General features: G+C 50.1%; 1 protein-coding gene across 2 annotated transcripts in view; it reads left to right on the plus strand.

The window, feature by feature from the left end:
- dock4b (dedicator of cytokinesis 4b) overlaps positions 1–14374 on the plus strand; it is an 89508-nt gene that overhangs the window by 33239 nt on the left and 41895 nt on the right. For both annotated transcript variants that reach the window (XM_029246670.1, XM_029246672.1), the window contains exons 3-13: positions 378–418; positions 769–824; positions 1175–1271; positions 1539–1687; positions 1869–1953; positions 4954–5105; positions 8012–8093; positions 8582–8642; positions 8775–8907; positions 9368–9456; positions 12690–12815. In XM_029246670.1, coding sequence (XP_029102503.1) covers positions 378–418; positions 769–824; positions 1175–1271; positions 1539–1687; positions 1869–1953; positions 4954–5105; positions 8012–8093; positions 8582–8642; positions 8775–8907; positions 9368–9456; positions 12690–12815 — 1071 coding nt within the window. The remainder of the gene's footprint in view (positions 1–377; positions 419–768; positions 825–1174; positions 1272–1538; positions 1688–1868; positions 1954–4953; positions 5106–8011; positions 8094–8581; positions 8643–8774; positions 8908–9367; positions 9457–12689; positions 12816–14374) is intronic.

Genomic DNA, 14374 nt, shown 5'->3' on the forward strand with positions numbered 1-14374 from the left:
GGAAGGGGGCAAATACTTTTTCACAGCACTGCATGCTACATTTATTCATTTAGCTGAAGCTTTTCTCCAAAGCGACTTTACAATTATTTATGCAACTGGGTAATTTTACTGGAGCAATTTAGGGTAAGTACAATGCTGAAGGGTACTACAGCTGGAAGTGAAATTTGAACCTGTGACCTTTGGGTCCAAACATAGCGGTTCTAACCAGCTGTGCCGGTATAAATGGATAAATCGGTGTAAGTAAATGTTTTACTCTGTCTGCTCACTGTCAATAATATCTCCCCCCAGCTTCATTCACGTTGCTGTGGGATGTGGAGGAATGAGGATTGCAGGGTGTGTGAAGCGCATCCATTGAGCATGTCTTTAATTCTCTCCAGGGTGGTACCGCGGCTTTATTCTGAAGAACCCAAACGTGAAGGTGGGTGACCTGTTCTTTTCGCTTCTTTCTTTTTTTGGGGGATTTAGGAGGATCTGTGCTTTTCCGGGAATCTGACCCCAACCTGTGGGACGGGGTCAACAGAGCCTTATGAATTCATGAATGTGGATAGTCTTTTGGCTTTTGAAATTGTCGGGTGCGCGCAAATACACACGCACCCCCGTAAGTACTGTGGCGTTACACTGATATTGGCACATATGCACCCCACATCTGCCCGTACAGGCAGCACGCTGTTTACCTGCGTTCAGATGCACAATTGTCATCGGTTAACCGGGTCACTGTAATTGTTTAACTACTTTGAAATAATCAGCTTGTGTGTCTTCCTCCTGCAGGGAATTTTCCCATCAAGCTACGTTCACTTGAAAAATGCTCACATAAAGAACAAAGGGTAGGTAACAAACCTCTAATGAGGAAATGGGTCTCATTAAAACTGCCAGTCCGGGTTAGGGTTGCTTGCGCCGTTGGATCGAGGGTCGATCGAGGCCGCGACAGAAGCGATGTTTAGCGCTTTTTGTCTGCGGCTTACGTTGCGTGTTCCCGGCTTCCCCGAATGCCGGATTGCTGTTTATTTATACACGCGTAATGAGAGGGCACGTAGTGTCTGCTTATATTGAATTTTTTTTTTTTTTTTCCTTCATATTTGAAGCTTTGTTCGCGTGGCCTGCGTGTGGGAGGGCTGTGTGCTGTGATGGGCGAAATAAAAAGTGGCGTCACTTCCGTTCCCCATCTGACCCCCAGGCAGTTTGAGACCGTGGTCCCTACAGAGGATTCTGTCATCACGGAGATGACGGCGACTTTGCGAGACTGGGGCGCCATGTGGAAGCAGCTCTACGTGGTAAGTTGGGGGCGGGGGCGTGGCCTGGATGTGACCACAGCCGCCACCCGTCAGCCCAATCGCAGATTCATAAATGCGACGCAGTTCCCGCGCCGGTCCTCACCGTTACCTCCACGCTCAGGGTGGTGGTACCTGAAGTGTTTCGTCAACGCTCTTGCTGTGCTGGAATGTTTTTTGTCAAGTGGTTGTGTGCTTTTGAGCATGCGCGTTTGGCGTGTGTGACCCCCCCCCACCCCGGTGAGCAAACGAACCTCCCCGTGTCTGCAGAAAAATGAGGGTGACCTGTTCCACCGCCTGTGGCACGTGATGAACGAGGTGCTGGACTTGCGCAGACAGGTGCTGGTGGGGCACCTCACGCAGGATCGCATGCGGGACGTCAAGCAGCACATCACGGCACGTCTTGACTGGGGCAACGAGTGAGTGTGACGCCCACGCGAGCTGGTGGCGCCGCTCCCCAGCTTCAGGCCTTCACTGCACAGTGCTTTGTGATGAAGCCTGCTTGTTGTCCCGGGACTGGTCCCTTGGCATGATGCTTGAGTTGCTCAGCTCTTCTGCCAGCCTTCTGAGTTGCTGATGTCATTGTTCTTTCTTTGATAGACAACTGGGTTTGGACCTTGTGCCAAGGAAGGATTTCAGTATGGTGGACCCAGATGAGATCAGCGTCACGGAGTTATACAAGCTGGTAGGTGGATCGCCATACAGAGAGGCGGCATCGAGCTGCGGAATCTAGCAGATGTCAGAGTTCACAAAGCTGGACGGTCTGGCAAGGAGTTCGCTGCGATACGGATGTGCGAAATACAGGTGGATCGACGTCGGCGAGGCTGGGATTGGCGGGTCGCAGTAGAATAGCGGGCCGAGGGCCGGTTTATGCCTCTGCCTCCGTCCAGATGCCATCTGAGAGCTGCGTGTTTCCATGGCAACCGTGACGAGTAACGCCAAGTCATCTCGGAAGCCAGACGCCGTCAGTGTAATTGGGGGAACTTAGTCCTGCTGGCCAAACAAAAGGGTACGAGATGAAAGTGGAAATGGGTTAGATCTACGGTGCGAGTCCAGGCACGGGAGCAATTTGGAGGAATAGGGCTGAGATGAAGAAAAGCTCTAGCGTCAGTCGCGGTTGCAGAAGGACCTTTCTTCCGGCCGTGTGGTTTTATTTGCCGTGTGCTATTATGCACTTAATGAACTGGATTACATTACGTTTGGCTTCGAATAATGTTGCAGTGCTCATTTTTGTTTTCATTTAGTCTGGGTTCATATGTGAAAGATGGCCCCTCTTTCTAACTGCGTGGTGTCCCCCGTTATTTTGGCGTAAGTTTGTCACTGTAGGAATGTTAATGACACGTGATATGGAGCCGAACAAGTGGAGGATCGGAACGGTGCCGATCGCCGTCGAAAGATGCCTCAGGCAAAGCGGTGGGGGGGGGGGGGGGGGATAAATCCGTCCGAGCCGAATATAACTGGCCCTGTGGAGCAGAGATAAGGTCCGCTGGGTGCAGGGGGAACGGAGTTCAGCCTGTGGCGCGGCGCAGCGCAGCCCCCTTTCCCGTGTCCTGGAGGGAGCGTACTTGGAAAGCTGTGCTTTTCTGCACCGGCCTGTTCGTTCCATGGCAACAGTGGTATTTGACCTTGCTGCGCAGACCACTGAAAATCCACCCCGGTCTCCTCCGTCACCCAGTTAGCATGGCGTAAACTCCTCGCCTTGGCAGACCCCCGGGAGCCTTCCGGACAAGGCTTTCAGAGTCTGATGCGCCGTGACTTCACGGGCTCACAGAGGCTCGGTGCATTAACCGCAGCCTTTCACGGTTGGGGGGGTTGCTTCGCCGGGGTTCCGACCGTCAGGGGTGCGAGGGTTTCTCCCTGCTCCTCCTTGCCTCCACCAATGGTTTATTCAACACATCTGTACCACGTCCACCAGTACGGGGTGACAGGAGGGTGTAGAAGCAGGACCGCTGTGGTATTTACTAACCCTGAAATTAACAAGAATATATACATTTTTAAGCACACACTTTCTGAACTGCTTGTCCTATACAGGGTTGCGGGGAACCAGAGCCTAACCTGGCAACACAGGGCGTAAGGCTAGAGGGGAGGGGACACACCCAGGACGGGACGCCAGTCTGCTCCAAGGCACCCCAAGCGGGATTCGAACCCCACACCCACCGGAGAGCAGGACCTGGTCCAACCCACTGCGCCACCATGCCCCCCAATCATTTTTAAGCAAAAAAGCCGATTTCTACTGGAACGCAATAGATGTGTTCCTGCAAGATCTCGCCCTATGGAAATGCATCCAATAAATATAACGGGGCTTATGGGGACAAAACGGTTGGGGGGGGGGGGTGGACCTCTGAAACCCTAAACGATCATGTCAAAGTAATACCAACTTTAATAGCAATCCTAATAAAAGTGTTGGCACAGCTAAAAAAAAAAAAAAAAAAAAAAAAAACACGTTACATTCATAATAAATGAATGCTGCAGTAAACGTGGGACTTGACATTTTAAAAAAAGCGAAGATGGCTCGAGCATAACGTTGACTCCTTCCAGCCAGTTACGCAACCAATATACCACGTTCTTGCTTCCTCGTTTTCAGTAAGAAGGAAGACGTTGTGAAAATAACAGGTAAACGGAGGAGAGCCTCGCGATCGGTGCTTCGGGAACGCAGCACGTGGGAGAACTGAGCGTCGCGTGCGTTCCTCCGCGGCTCGCTGCGTTCAGCTGCGTTGCTTTTAGTTCAGCCCATTTACTCGGTGACGCAAAACATAAACATGTTTGGGTAAACCAAAGGAAATCGTGTGTAAGGCAACACGGCTTTTGCGTTACGCTGACTTAGTTCCGTTATCCGCGCATCCTACGGGGCAGCTGGTAGCGAAGTGGTTAGAGCCGCTGATTTTAGACCCCAAAGGTCGCAGGTTCGAGCCTCACATCCAGCTGTAGTACCCTTGAGCAAGGTACTTATCCTGAACTGCTCCAGTAAAATTACCCAGCTGGGTGAATAAGCCAGTAGCCTCAACGCTGTAAGTTGCTTTGTAGAAGTGTCGGTTAAATTCATATACTGTATGTATGTAAATATAAATTATTCATGCATACACAAACAGGAGTGCTGTAAAAACCTACCCTCCTGACATCGATCCTCGCGTCTTAATTTTTTAAGTGAATTTTTTCGGGAGTGGCAGTAATTGGTTCAAAAAGGACATTTTTTGGGTTCCATTACACATTTACTAATTTTGCTGACACTAAAGTAATATACCCATTTATATAGGTAATTTTACTGGAGTAATTTAGAGTAAGTCCTTTGCGCAAGAACTCTTCAGCTGAAGTTGAGATTCAAACCTGTGGGCCCACAGGCAGCAGCTGTGGTCGCTGTGCTGCCAGCTGCCCAATATATGACCACGCAATTCGTTAGAAAATGTTCTTGAAGATGTATGAAACTACGGTGTGGGTCTGCGTGGGGCGCCATCCACTCAAGAGGGTCATAACTGCAGCAAATCAGATTTCATAACCTTGTAAGAACGGCATCTGAACCAACGGTCGGTCATTAAAATGCAGCAGGACTTTCTTGCTTTCTACAGCCTATTTCTGGGAGTTTTGATGCTAATTTCTGTTCAGCCCCGTTGCATTGTGGGTAGCGATACTGCGCGGTACTGCAACCTGTCTGTCTCTCTGTTCATCCTCTGTCCTCCTGCGTGGACAGATGGAGCACAGGCACCGGAAGAAGGAGATGCCGGTGCAACCCAACACCCATCACCTGTTTGTCCAGGTGAAGAGCTTGGTGAGCTCCAACGTGGGTGAGGAGCTGGAGGTCTTCTTCTCCATCTACGACGGCAGGGAGAGTCGCCCGCTCAGGTGGGGCTTCCTCACCTTCGTGAGACACACCAAAGCAAAATGTATTCCTGTTTATTCATTATCCCACTCCTTTCTCCACAGTGACCAGCAGTGTAAAGCTACTTAGTTTTTTACTCATTTATACAGCAGGGTAATTTTTTTATTGGCACAATTGAGGGTAAAGGATTGGTCCTTCATAAATCCATGCAAGTGCCTTAATAAGATTGTTATGAAGTATGAGCTGGTATAAGTGGTTATGCAGTATTGAACTGATGCCCGTGTGTCTGAAGACCCAGGTGTGAGAAGAAGCGTGGTGCTTTTTGTAGGAAGGGTGGCATCACGTTTTAATACTCATCGTACCAGTCTGGCAGGCACCATGTCTTTGGGGACCCTTCACCTGGAACCACATCCCATTAAAGGAGCTGAGTCTGTTTTTTTTTTTTTTTTTTTTTTTTTTTTTTGTCTCCAGCTGCTGCCAGATTTAGTGGCTTCTGCACAGGTTCTCACGTTACACCCCCTGCACATTTAAGGGGTATGGGGTTTCCGTTTCGCACTCCATCACATCTGTCCTGCTGTAGCTCCTGTGTGTGTGTGTGTGTGTGTGTGTGTGTGTGGGTTGCCCCTCTCTTCACACACCCCACACAGCTGTGTGATGGGGGAGGGCGCTTCTGTTCTTTTGCCCCAGCGCTCATTGATGGACATTTCCAGGCTGCGGTGCCTTGACCTTCCTGCGCGCAGCTCCTACGCGCCGGTTCCGTCTCCCCCTGGGGCCGCGGCAGCCTGACCCCGAGCTGTCAGTATCCGCTGCTCCGCCGTAGCATCCGTTTTTATCCCAGGATCTGATCTCCTCTCGTGATATTTATGTCCCGCTTATAATGAGATACTGAAAGTTGGCCCAATTATCAGGCGCAGCAGCTGTTTTCTCGAGGGGTACCGATGCCTCCGTCTCCCTGCTTGACGGCTCTGAAACCTGCCCCGCGAACCGTCGGACGTGACCCACCTCCGATTCCCGGAGAAACGCTCCGCGTACGTACGTGCCTTCGCGGGAATTAACGCGCGCTTTCCGGAAGTTTCCTTCGGACGCGGTAGGTGAAAATGAATGCGGTTCCAACTCTTTAAAAAGTGTCGGCTGCAAAATGAGTTTCATCTCCTTCTGGTTACTCTTAATTTGCACCTTCTCGTCGGCGATAATGAAAAAGAGCCTTTGAGTGAATTGCCTCTGTGCGCGGTAATTAGGCCCTTATTGTCCTAACGTATTCCGGTGGCAGCGAGTGCACAAAGCATAAAGAGTGCTTTACTTTTGCTTGGGTAGCTCACAAATCGCGGCGCTCGTTATCGACTAATGTTGCTGCATTTGTAGCCTCGCTCCTTTGTTCGTTTACCGCTCTTACGTATTCATTTTTTTAAACTTTCATCACCATTACGGCACGCCTAAGGAGTCCCGTCCCGGCTTCGAGTTCGCGCCCGTCGGCGACGGGGCCCGCCCGTGGCTAACGGAGCTATTGACGCTTTCCGCCGGGCTTTCGGCGCTCTTGTTACCCGCTCGGCCGTGGCGGCTTTAGTCGGAGCCAATTTAGATGAAAAGTGTCCGGCTTCTCGACGCGCCCCCGTAGCCTCCTTTGGCGGTCCGTGGATGCTGAGCCTGGCTTAGCGCTGCCTCGCCGCTCTCATGAGAAGGAACGATGCCTCTCCGGCAGGAGGACGGGGTTAACAGGTGTGGCCGACACGTCGATCGGAGACCCTGCTCCTGCCGCGGTCGAGCCAGACGCGGCGCACGCCTGTAGATCGCGGCAGTAACTGGAGCCCCAGGTGTCACCTTCTGTGTTTTAATTAACCGCGGCGAGGGCCGAGACCTCACGCGGCTTGTTGGCCAGGTGTAAGACAGGGGGCTGTAGTCGCTATAGGCGATGACGCGTCACGGGGCGTGCTCTCATTTCCGGGCGAAAGGTCTTACGGTCTGGGGTTTTATACAGTCATCCCGTATTATTATTTATTTTATTTTTATTTATTTATTTTTGGCCATTATTTATTTTTTTTTTTACAAGCTCTTTCTCCAGATTTTCCTGCCCGTTTTTGTCGCCCTGACATGAACGAGGAGTAATAAGCATGCAAGTGGTGGGGTGGAAGTAGTGTGTAAGCATGGGTGCACCCATTGTGGGGAGTAATTATTCATACTTTAATTATGTGAGCTTGAAATACAAAAGGAGAGGAGGAGGCGGCTCTTCTTATGACAGCGTGCCTGTCACCCGAGGGGGTCTCGCATCACCGACGAAGCCCTGGCGTGCGCCGTTCACTCGGCTGTCAATCCTCCCGCGCGCCGAGGCCTAACGTCAGCAACACGTTGGCTCCGTTTCCTCTTTTCTGGCGTCGCCCCCTAATGTGCGCCTTGACTCTCCTGCCACCGAAAAGAGCGTTACAAACCCTAACCCAAATTTCCCCGGGTCGCCTTTAACCTTTGGTTGTCTCGGGAGCCCTTTCTGTGTGTGTGTGTGTGTGTGTGTGTGTGTCCCGTTTCCATTAGTGCTTCAGCTTGTTGGGCTTTCTGTTAATCTTACTGTTTTTATGTTGTGTTTGGAGTGTCCTTACATCTGTATTTTGGAGGGAAAAGAAACCCAGAGGAGCGGATGATAACAAACAGTGTCTTCCATGAATATTTTATCGATTGCGGAAATTAAAGCGTAATTTCGCGATGTCGGAACGTGCGGGACGCCATCTTTTTTTCATGACGCGCTCTAAATTATTCATCCTGCGACGGGTGTCCCCCGGGGCCCCTCGGCGATCGTCACGGCCGCCCCTGCGGACGTTGCCTGGTAGGTAATGGACACGCCGCACGGATGCGGAGTTTCGGAGGCGCGGCGCCCTCCCGCTCGTAGCGGCTCCGCCGAGATCTGAGATCTGTCTTCACGTGCTTCCCTCCTGTCTTGCAGCGAACGCTTCTTTGTGAGACTGAACAAACAAGGAGTTCCCAAGGTGTCTGAAAAACCGGAGAGGCAGTGCACCCTTTTCGTGGTGAGTCCTCGCCCGAGCCGATCGGCAGCAGGCAGGTCCCAAATCGACGAGTTCACCTGCTCCTCGCGGAGCTTCGTTTGCACCTGTGCTACCTGACTGAACCAAGACGGTTGTTTCGGTCCTCATTTTCGCCTCGCTTGCTTGTTCGAGATAGTAGTGACCATGCGGCCAGAGACTACTACGCTCTTCCGCGCTACAGTACCGCCTCCGTTGGGGCCGTTCCGCTCTGGCGCCGTTATTTGAGTCCTTTGAGTAATTTACCATAGTTTACACACTTAAAAGAAATACCACGAAACGGCTGAATTGGTGACTTCTCGCCGTTTCATTTAACGCCCCCGTTTGTCGAGAGCTCATCTAGAACGCCAGTCGAGGCGTTACTGTAACTGGTCCGGAGGCCTTCCTGCTCTTCTTTTCCCCTTGGATCGGTGAGTCGCGGTTATTAAACGATAACGCATCTCTGCTTTGTTACGATTTGCCTTTTCTTCTAGGATCTGGGCAGCAGTGACCTAAGAAAGGACGTTTACATCGTGGTTCACATTATAAGAATAGGTGAGATTGAAGTCTTTTGGAATAGGAGACATGTAAGTGGGGTATGAAGAGGGCATAGCTGTGCCGGGTTGGGCATGGGTCGGCGGAGCAGAGCGTGAAGGCCAGTCCTCCTCCTCCTTCTCCGTGTCGCAGGGCGCATGGGGGCAGGGGAGAAGAAGAACGTTTGCAACGTGCAGTACCGGCGACCGTTCGGCTGCGCCGTCATCAGCGTGGCGGACCTCCTCACGGCCGACTCCAGGGACGACCACCTCCTGAAGGTGTACACGTGAGTGGCCGCCCGAAGCCGGGGGAAGGTCCGCGGTCGAGAACGGGGGTCGGGCTCCGTTTCGGCCATCGGCGCAAAGACGGAATCTCGGCACCTTCGGCCCTGCAAACGGGCAGAAGCGGTTAAAAATCAACAGATACTGAGTGAACTTGAGATAATTTTTCTGTTTGAAAACCGATGCAAAGCAGATCCGTGGCAGAGGACAGAGGTTAACTGCTGCTGGCCTTAGAAACAGAAGCTGTTTACTGGCTAACGTCTGACAGCCGCACAGAAGGACTGACAAAGATATGAGGGTTTTTTTTTTTTTTTTTTGTTTTGTCTTGTGCATAATTCCACATTTTAGTATGCGTTACATGACAGATTTGGGTGCAGAGTGGGAGAGACTGAGTAAACCCTCTCAGAATGAGGTGTTTGATGCTGTTTGATGTCAGGCGTTTTGACGCCGTTTCGTTCTCCTCAGGTGTAACGCCGAAAACGAGTGGTTCCAAATACACGACAACATCATCCGGAAAGTGAGCTCCAGGTACAACCTGCTGGGCTCCAGCGCAGGTAAAGGACTCTTCCTCCTTCGCTTCCTGCTCTCGGGGGCTCGCGTCACTCAGCTGGAAGTGAGTGACAGCTGCAAAATTGGGAATGAGAAAGAAGCGGGGCGGGGTGCAATGCTCGCCTTCCCGAGGTGCTTTTAAAAAAAAACAAAAACCTCAAAGCCTGGCAAAGCGAGGTGCATCACGGAGGGTTCGAGGCACCGCAGAAGCGCGGGCAGTCGCACGGCTTCTCGGCGAGACGTCACGGTTTCGCCAAGCCGCCGATCCCGTGCAGAATGCGTGCGCAGCAGTTTCGGCGCTGCCCTGAAATGGGCGTTTAATTCAAAAACAGCAGGCTGTCACCCTGCCTTGAATAAATGGCATATTATAAATTGCTAAGATTGCGGTGCCACGCTTTGCCAGCAGCGAGGGTGCCCGTGTTGACATGTTTATTTCTGGCACTGCCGTCTACAGTTCCAGTCCAGTTTTCCCTTCCTTACGCTGGCGGACCACCAGAGACATGGAAATCTCTTTCCCGCACTGTTTAACGGTGGCGAAAAGAGCAACGGGAACCTTATCAGCCTCTCATATTAAAATCTAATATCTGTGTTAAATCTAATATGTGTTCTAGTAGACTGTGAAAATTACTTTCGTAAATGGCTTGTCTGTTCGGCGCATTTCAATACGTTTGCAAATCCTGCTTTGAATGAGGTATTTAGGCGCTTTATTTTTTTTGCTCTCCCCTCTTTGTCTCACACTTTCAGTTCAGAATGTTAGAGAAACCAGGAGAGCAGTTTGAATTTCAATAGCAGGGGAAGAAAAAAAACTCAACGTTGGAGGCATATTTGCAATTCCTTGACATACTTGGCCGACTCTAAATAACAGGCAGCGGATTAATAACTCGGATTTATGGAACACGATGATCGCGACGATCGCCATCTCAATGAAGATGCTGCAGAACTCATGGTGAAGAAATTAGTTATTAGCGCAGAAAAAATTATAGCATTGGGTAGACGCAAGAGCTGAATGTCAGAAAGGTGGGACCGTTGGAGAACGGAATTAAAAATCCATGAAAATAGGGGAAAAAAAATGGAAAAAGCATGAAGTTGAGGATGAGAGCTTTGTTGAGAACGTAAAGGTTCTTTGCAAATAAGATCAGTGGCATCTAACTCTAATAATGGGTACGGAACTGTCATTTGTCCGGCCTTGGTTACGTGGTCATTGCATAAGAGGAAGCGATGACTGCAAACGCAAGCAGAGGTTTTCTCCAACACGTGGACACACCTCTCACCTCTTACCCTCCCATCTTTCACCTCTCTACCAAAGAAGCACGGTGGCCAAAAGGGAGAGTAGGGGTGAACATCGCACCTGGAGCTTTGACCCCTTTGGCTTTCTAACCTCAGAGTCTGTTGGAGACACACTGATAGGAGAAGTGAGACCCTTGCAGACATCCGGTATTTAATTCTGCTTTTGAATGTGTCTGGTTCCCAAGAACCGCATGATGGGCTGGTATTCACCCAACCTGAGCCCCTAGACACATTTACATTTACATTTATTCATTTAGCAAACGCTTTTGTCCAAAGCGACGTACATCTCAGCAGAAGTACAATTAATGCATTACATTGAGAGAAGGAGACATAGCTCCAGACATGAAGTCTCAAGCAAACCTAGTTTCTTCCCTACCACTTGCTGCACCGAAGTTCATCGTTCAAGTAGGTGCATAAGACACAGGATAGACAAATCCCGATACCCACACCAATTTTTTTTTTTATTAAATATTATAAGATACACAAATGAGCAGTGCAATATCAGAGTAATGGCTGAATAAAGGTTGTATCTGGGGATGCTTCTGGAGTTACGATGCATGAACAGTTACATCGTAGATGATCTGAAGAGATCTTGGGGGAAGTGGATCTGGAAAAGGTGGGTTTTCAGACCCTTCTTGAAAACAGAGTTTCCGCAGTTCTGAGTGACAGGGGAAGGTCATTCCACCACAACGAACTGAGAACCTCGAGCTTTACCTACCACACTCTGCTCGAGCTGCGTACAATGTGGACCAGGCAACAAATGCATCTCCTAAGACCTGTAGGGCTCCAGCACTGGGTGTGGGTGTGTTCTTACCCCTCCAGCTTTGAGCGTCTTCTCTATAAACGAGTCGGTACCAAGCGAGCCGCTTGTCCCTGCTTGACAGGTGGCCGATGCGGTTTTAACAGCGTGACAGCTGCGTTTCTCCAGGGGCAGGAGGCCTCACATGGGCGGTCTCCTGAGGATGACGAACAGGTGTGGTGGCAGTGACTGAGTGGAAGGACAGGGTGAATGAGAGGATGCAGGGAGAGCAGTGCATTCAAATGTCAAAAAGTATCACAGGTGTGGTGTAAAGAGTCAAAAAATGCCATTATGGATGATATTGCCTTTTAGGTGCCAGTGGAAAGGGGCGAAAACGCTAATGTTTCTCAAATGTTGCCGCTTAATGCTCCAGACTCTGCAGTAGGGTAACTGACGCCCCTTCTGTGTAAAGAGACTCTTCCATATTCCTTGAGCGATGGAAAAAGCCAAACGTTTCTTAAATAGCGAAGAAATACAGTAAAACAGAATTGAGGATTTTTTTTTTTTTTTTTTGACTTCCCTAAATAAGTCAGTATATTTAGTGTGTGTGTGTGTGTGTATGTGTGTGTGTGTTTTGAGATGGAGCAGGCTTGCCCTCTTCTGGTTACCAATGTCCAGCTGCTCTGCCCTGCTGACCAGGCCTCCAGCAGTGTATGAAGCACTGCCCAGCAGTGGTGAGATGCTCCTGTAGAGCTCCAGGCAGGTGTACTGTCTCTCTCTCACACACACACACACACACACACACACACACACACACACACACACACACACACACACACACATATTGTCCGAAACCGCTTGTCCTATATGGGGTCACGGGGAGCCGGATCCTAACCTGGCAACACAGGGCGTAAGGCTGGAGAGGGAGGGGACACACCCAGGACGAGACGCCCGTCCGTCGCAAGGCACCCCAAGCGGGACTCAAACCCCAGACCCATCAGAAAGCAGCACCTGGTCAAACTCACTATGCCACCGGACCCCTCCGTAGGTGCGCTGTCTCCCGGGGAAAACTAGAGGAAAAGCAGATTCGCTTTTGAGAAACAAAGTGAGAGATATGGTGAAGCTCAGAGCCTTCGGCCCTTGTTGCCCTCATGCTGCTGTGAGTTTTTATACACTGTGCGCATGTGTGCGTTCCTTCTTCTCCCCATTCAGGTCTGGCCGTCTCCCTCCAGCTGCTCCACGGGGACATGGAGCTCATCCGACGGGAGTACATGACTCTCTTCACCCGTGACATTTCCATCAGCAAGAAGCTGGGCTTCTCCGATGTCATCATGCCAGGTGAGCAAGGCCAGCGTCTACCCTGCCCCGTCCAACCCTGCACGCAGCCCATTTGTCCAAGGTCCAAAAAGAGAGGCCAAGTAGGCTTTAAGGGTGTAATAAGGCTTTGAAGGTTCCCTTCCCTCGTCTTCTTGGACCTCCTTGTCAAAAGACCTTTTGTACCACGTGGATAACCTGTGTGGAACACCTTCTCATGCGTTCAAGCTTCCCAAGCAAAGAATCATTGTGGAAATTTCCATGAATTCATTTAGCGGACACGCTCCATCGAAGCGACGTCCGGCTCGGAGTAAACAAAAGTGCATTTCACCGAGACAGAGCTTCAAACATAGTTATGAAAGGATAATTACCGTATTGCGTAGCGTGAGCCGCTTTTGTTCGCGTGCCCTGTACCCTCCGCCCACCAGGCTCCCTCCCTTCTTTCCTTTGTTCTTCTTTTCTTTCTGTCTTCATTCTTTCCTGTCTTCCTTCCTTCGATCCCATGGAACCACTGCAACAAAGGGTCTTCTCTAGTCGTCCTTAATTGCGCTTCCCGTCGCCGCCCGCCTCTCCTTCATTAATCCATCTGTGACAAAGACTCTGTGACGGAGGATTCGCCCTCTGCCTTCCTGCGTTCGCTCTAAATGGGCCGAATGTGTGAATGTACATTTGTTCTCAGAGTACAGTGTGACACCCTGACGTTCCAGGAGATGGTTACGCCTTCCTCGAAAGTCCTCCTTACAGTGAATTCCTATAACCAGAACACATAAGTAACATTAGTTTCAGCGTTCAAAATTCTGTTGTGTTCCTAGGCCCCAAAACTGACACTCGTTTACGATAAAATGTCACCAAATCCCATAAAAATGGACACGGTTACTCCGATAGTCAACGTTTTCATAACGGAACAGAACGAGACAGTTTCCCTTTATTAACCACTCTGTAATAGGTCTCCCGTTTGACTGTATATCTGCACTCGTTCAACTCTTCCATAGAGATGACATATTGCACACTTAGCGTAGGTTCCTCCTGGTGCTCTGGTTTCCTCCCACAGTCCAAAGACATGTTTCAGGAAAGGGTTGACTCTAAATTGCCATTTGTGCCACATTGCTCTGGGGTACAGATGGGTGAAACACTGCACAGCTCGCTACGGTTAATCTCACCTTTATCCCGAGTGATATAATATATCAACTAAATTAATAATGATTGTTGCATTGGAGAAAAGGAACCGCTAAATGAATACGTCAGTGTCTCGTACCGCTGAGCTGATGGGAAGCACAAGAAATCCAAATTCACTTCCTGTAAATGTGAACAAATGCCTAGTAAGACACAATAAGGATATTAAATGCAACTCCTCTTAGTCACATCTTTGTAACTCATATTGGTGCATCTTGGGACATGACTGCAGTTGGTTTCCTAGAAGCTGTTTTTATCGAAAGCATTAATGTAAAGCTTACAGTTGTGCTGTTTAAAGTGTGCTTTAAAGCCGTTTGGTCTCAGTTCAGACTGCTCAGTGTCACACCGTAATAAGATGCGAAAGAGGAGATGGGTCTCCCCTCTATTCAGGCAGGCCCGTTTCCAACTCC

Source organism: Scleropages formosus, chromosome 2 (assembly GCF_900964775.1).
Source record: "Scleropages formosus chromosome 2, fSclFor1.1, whole genome shotgun sequence".
NCBI classification, from domain to species: domain Eukaryota; kingdom Metazoa; phylum Chordata; class Actinopteri; order Osteoglossiformes; family Osteoglossidae; genus Scleropages; species Scleropages formosus.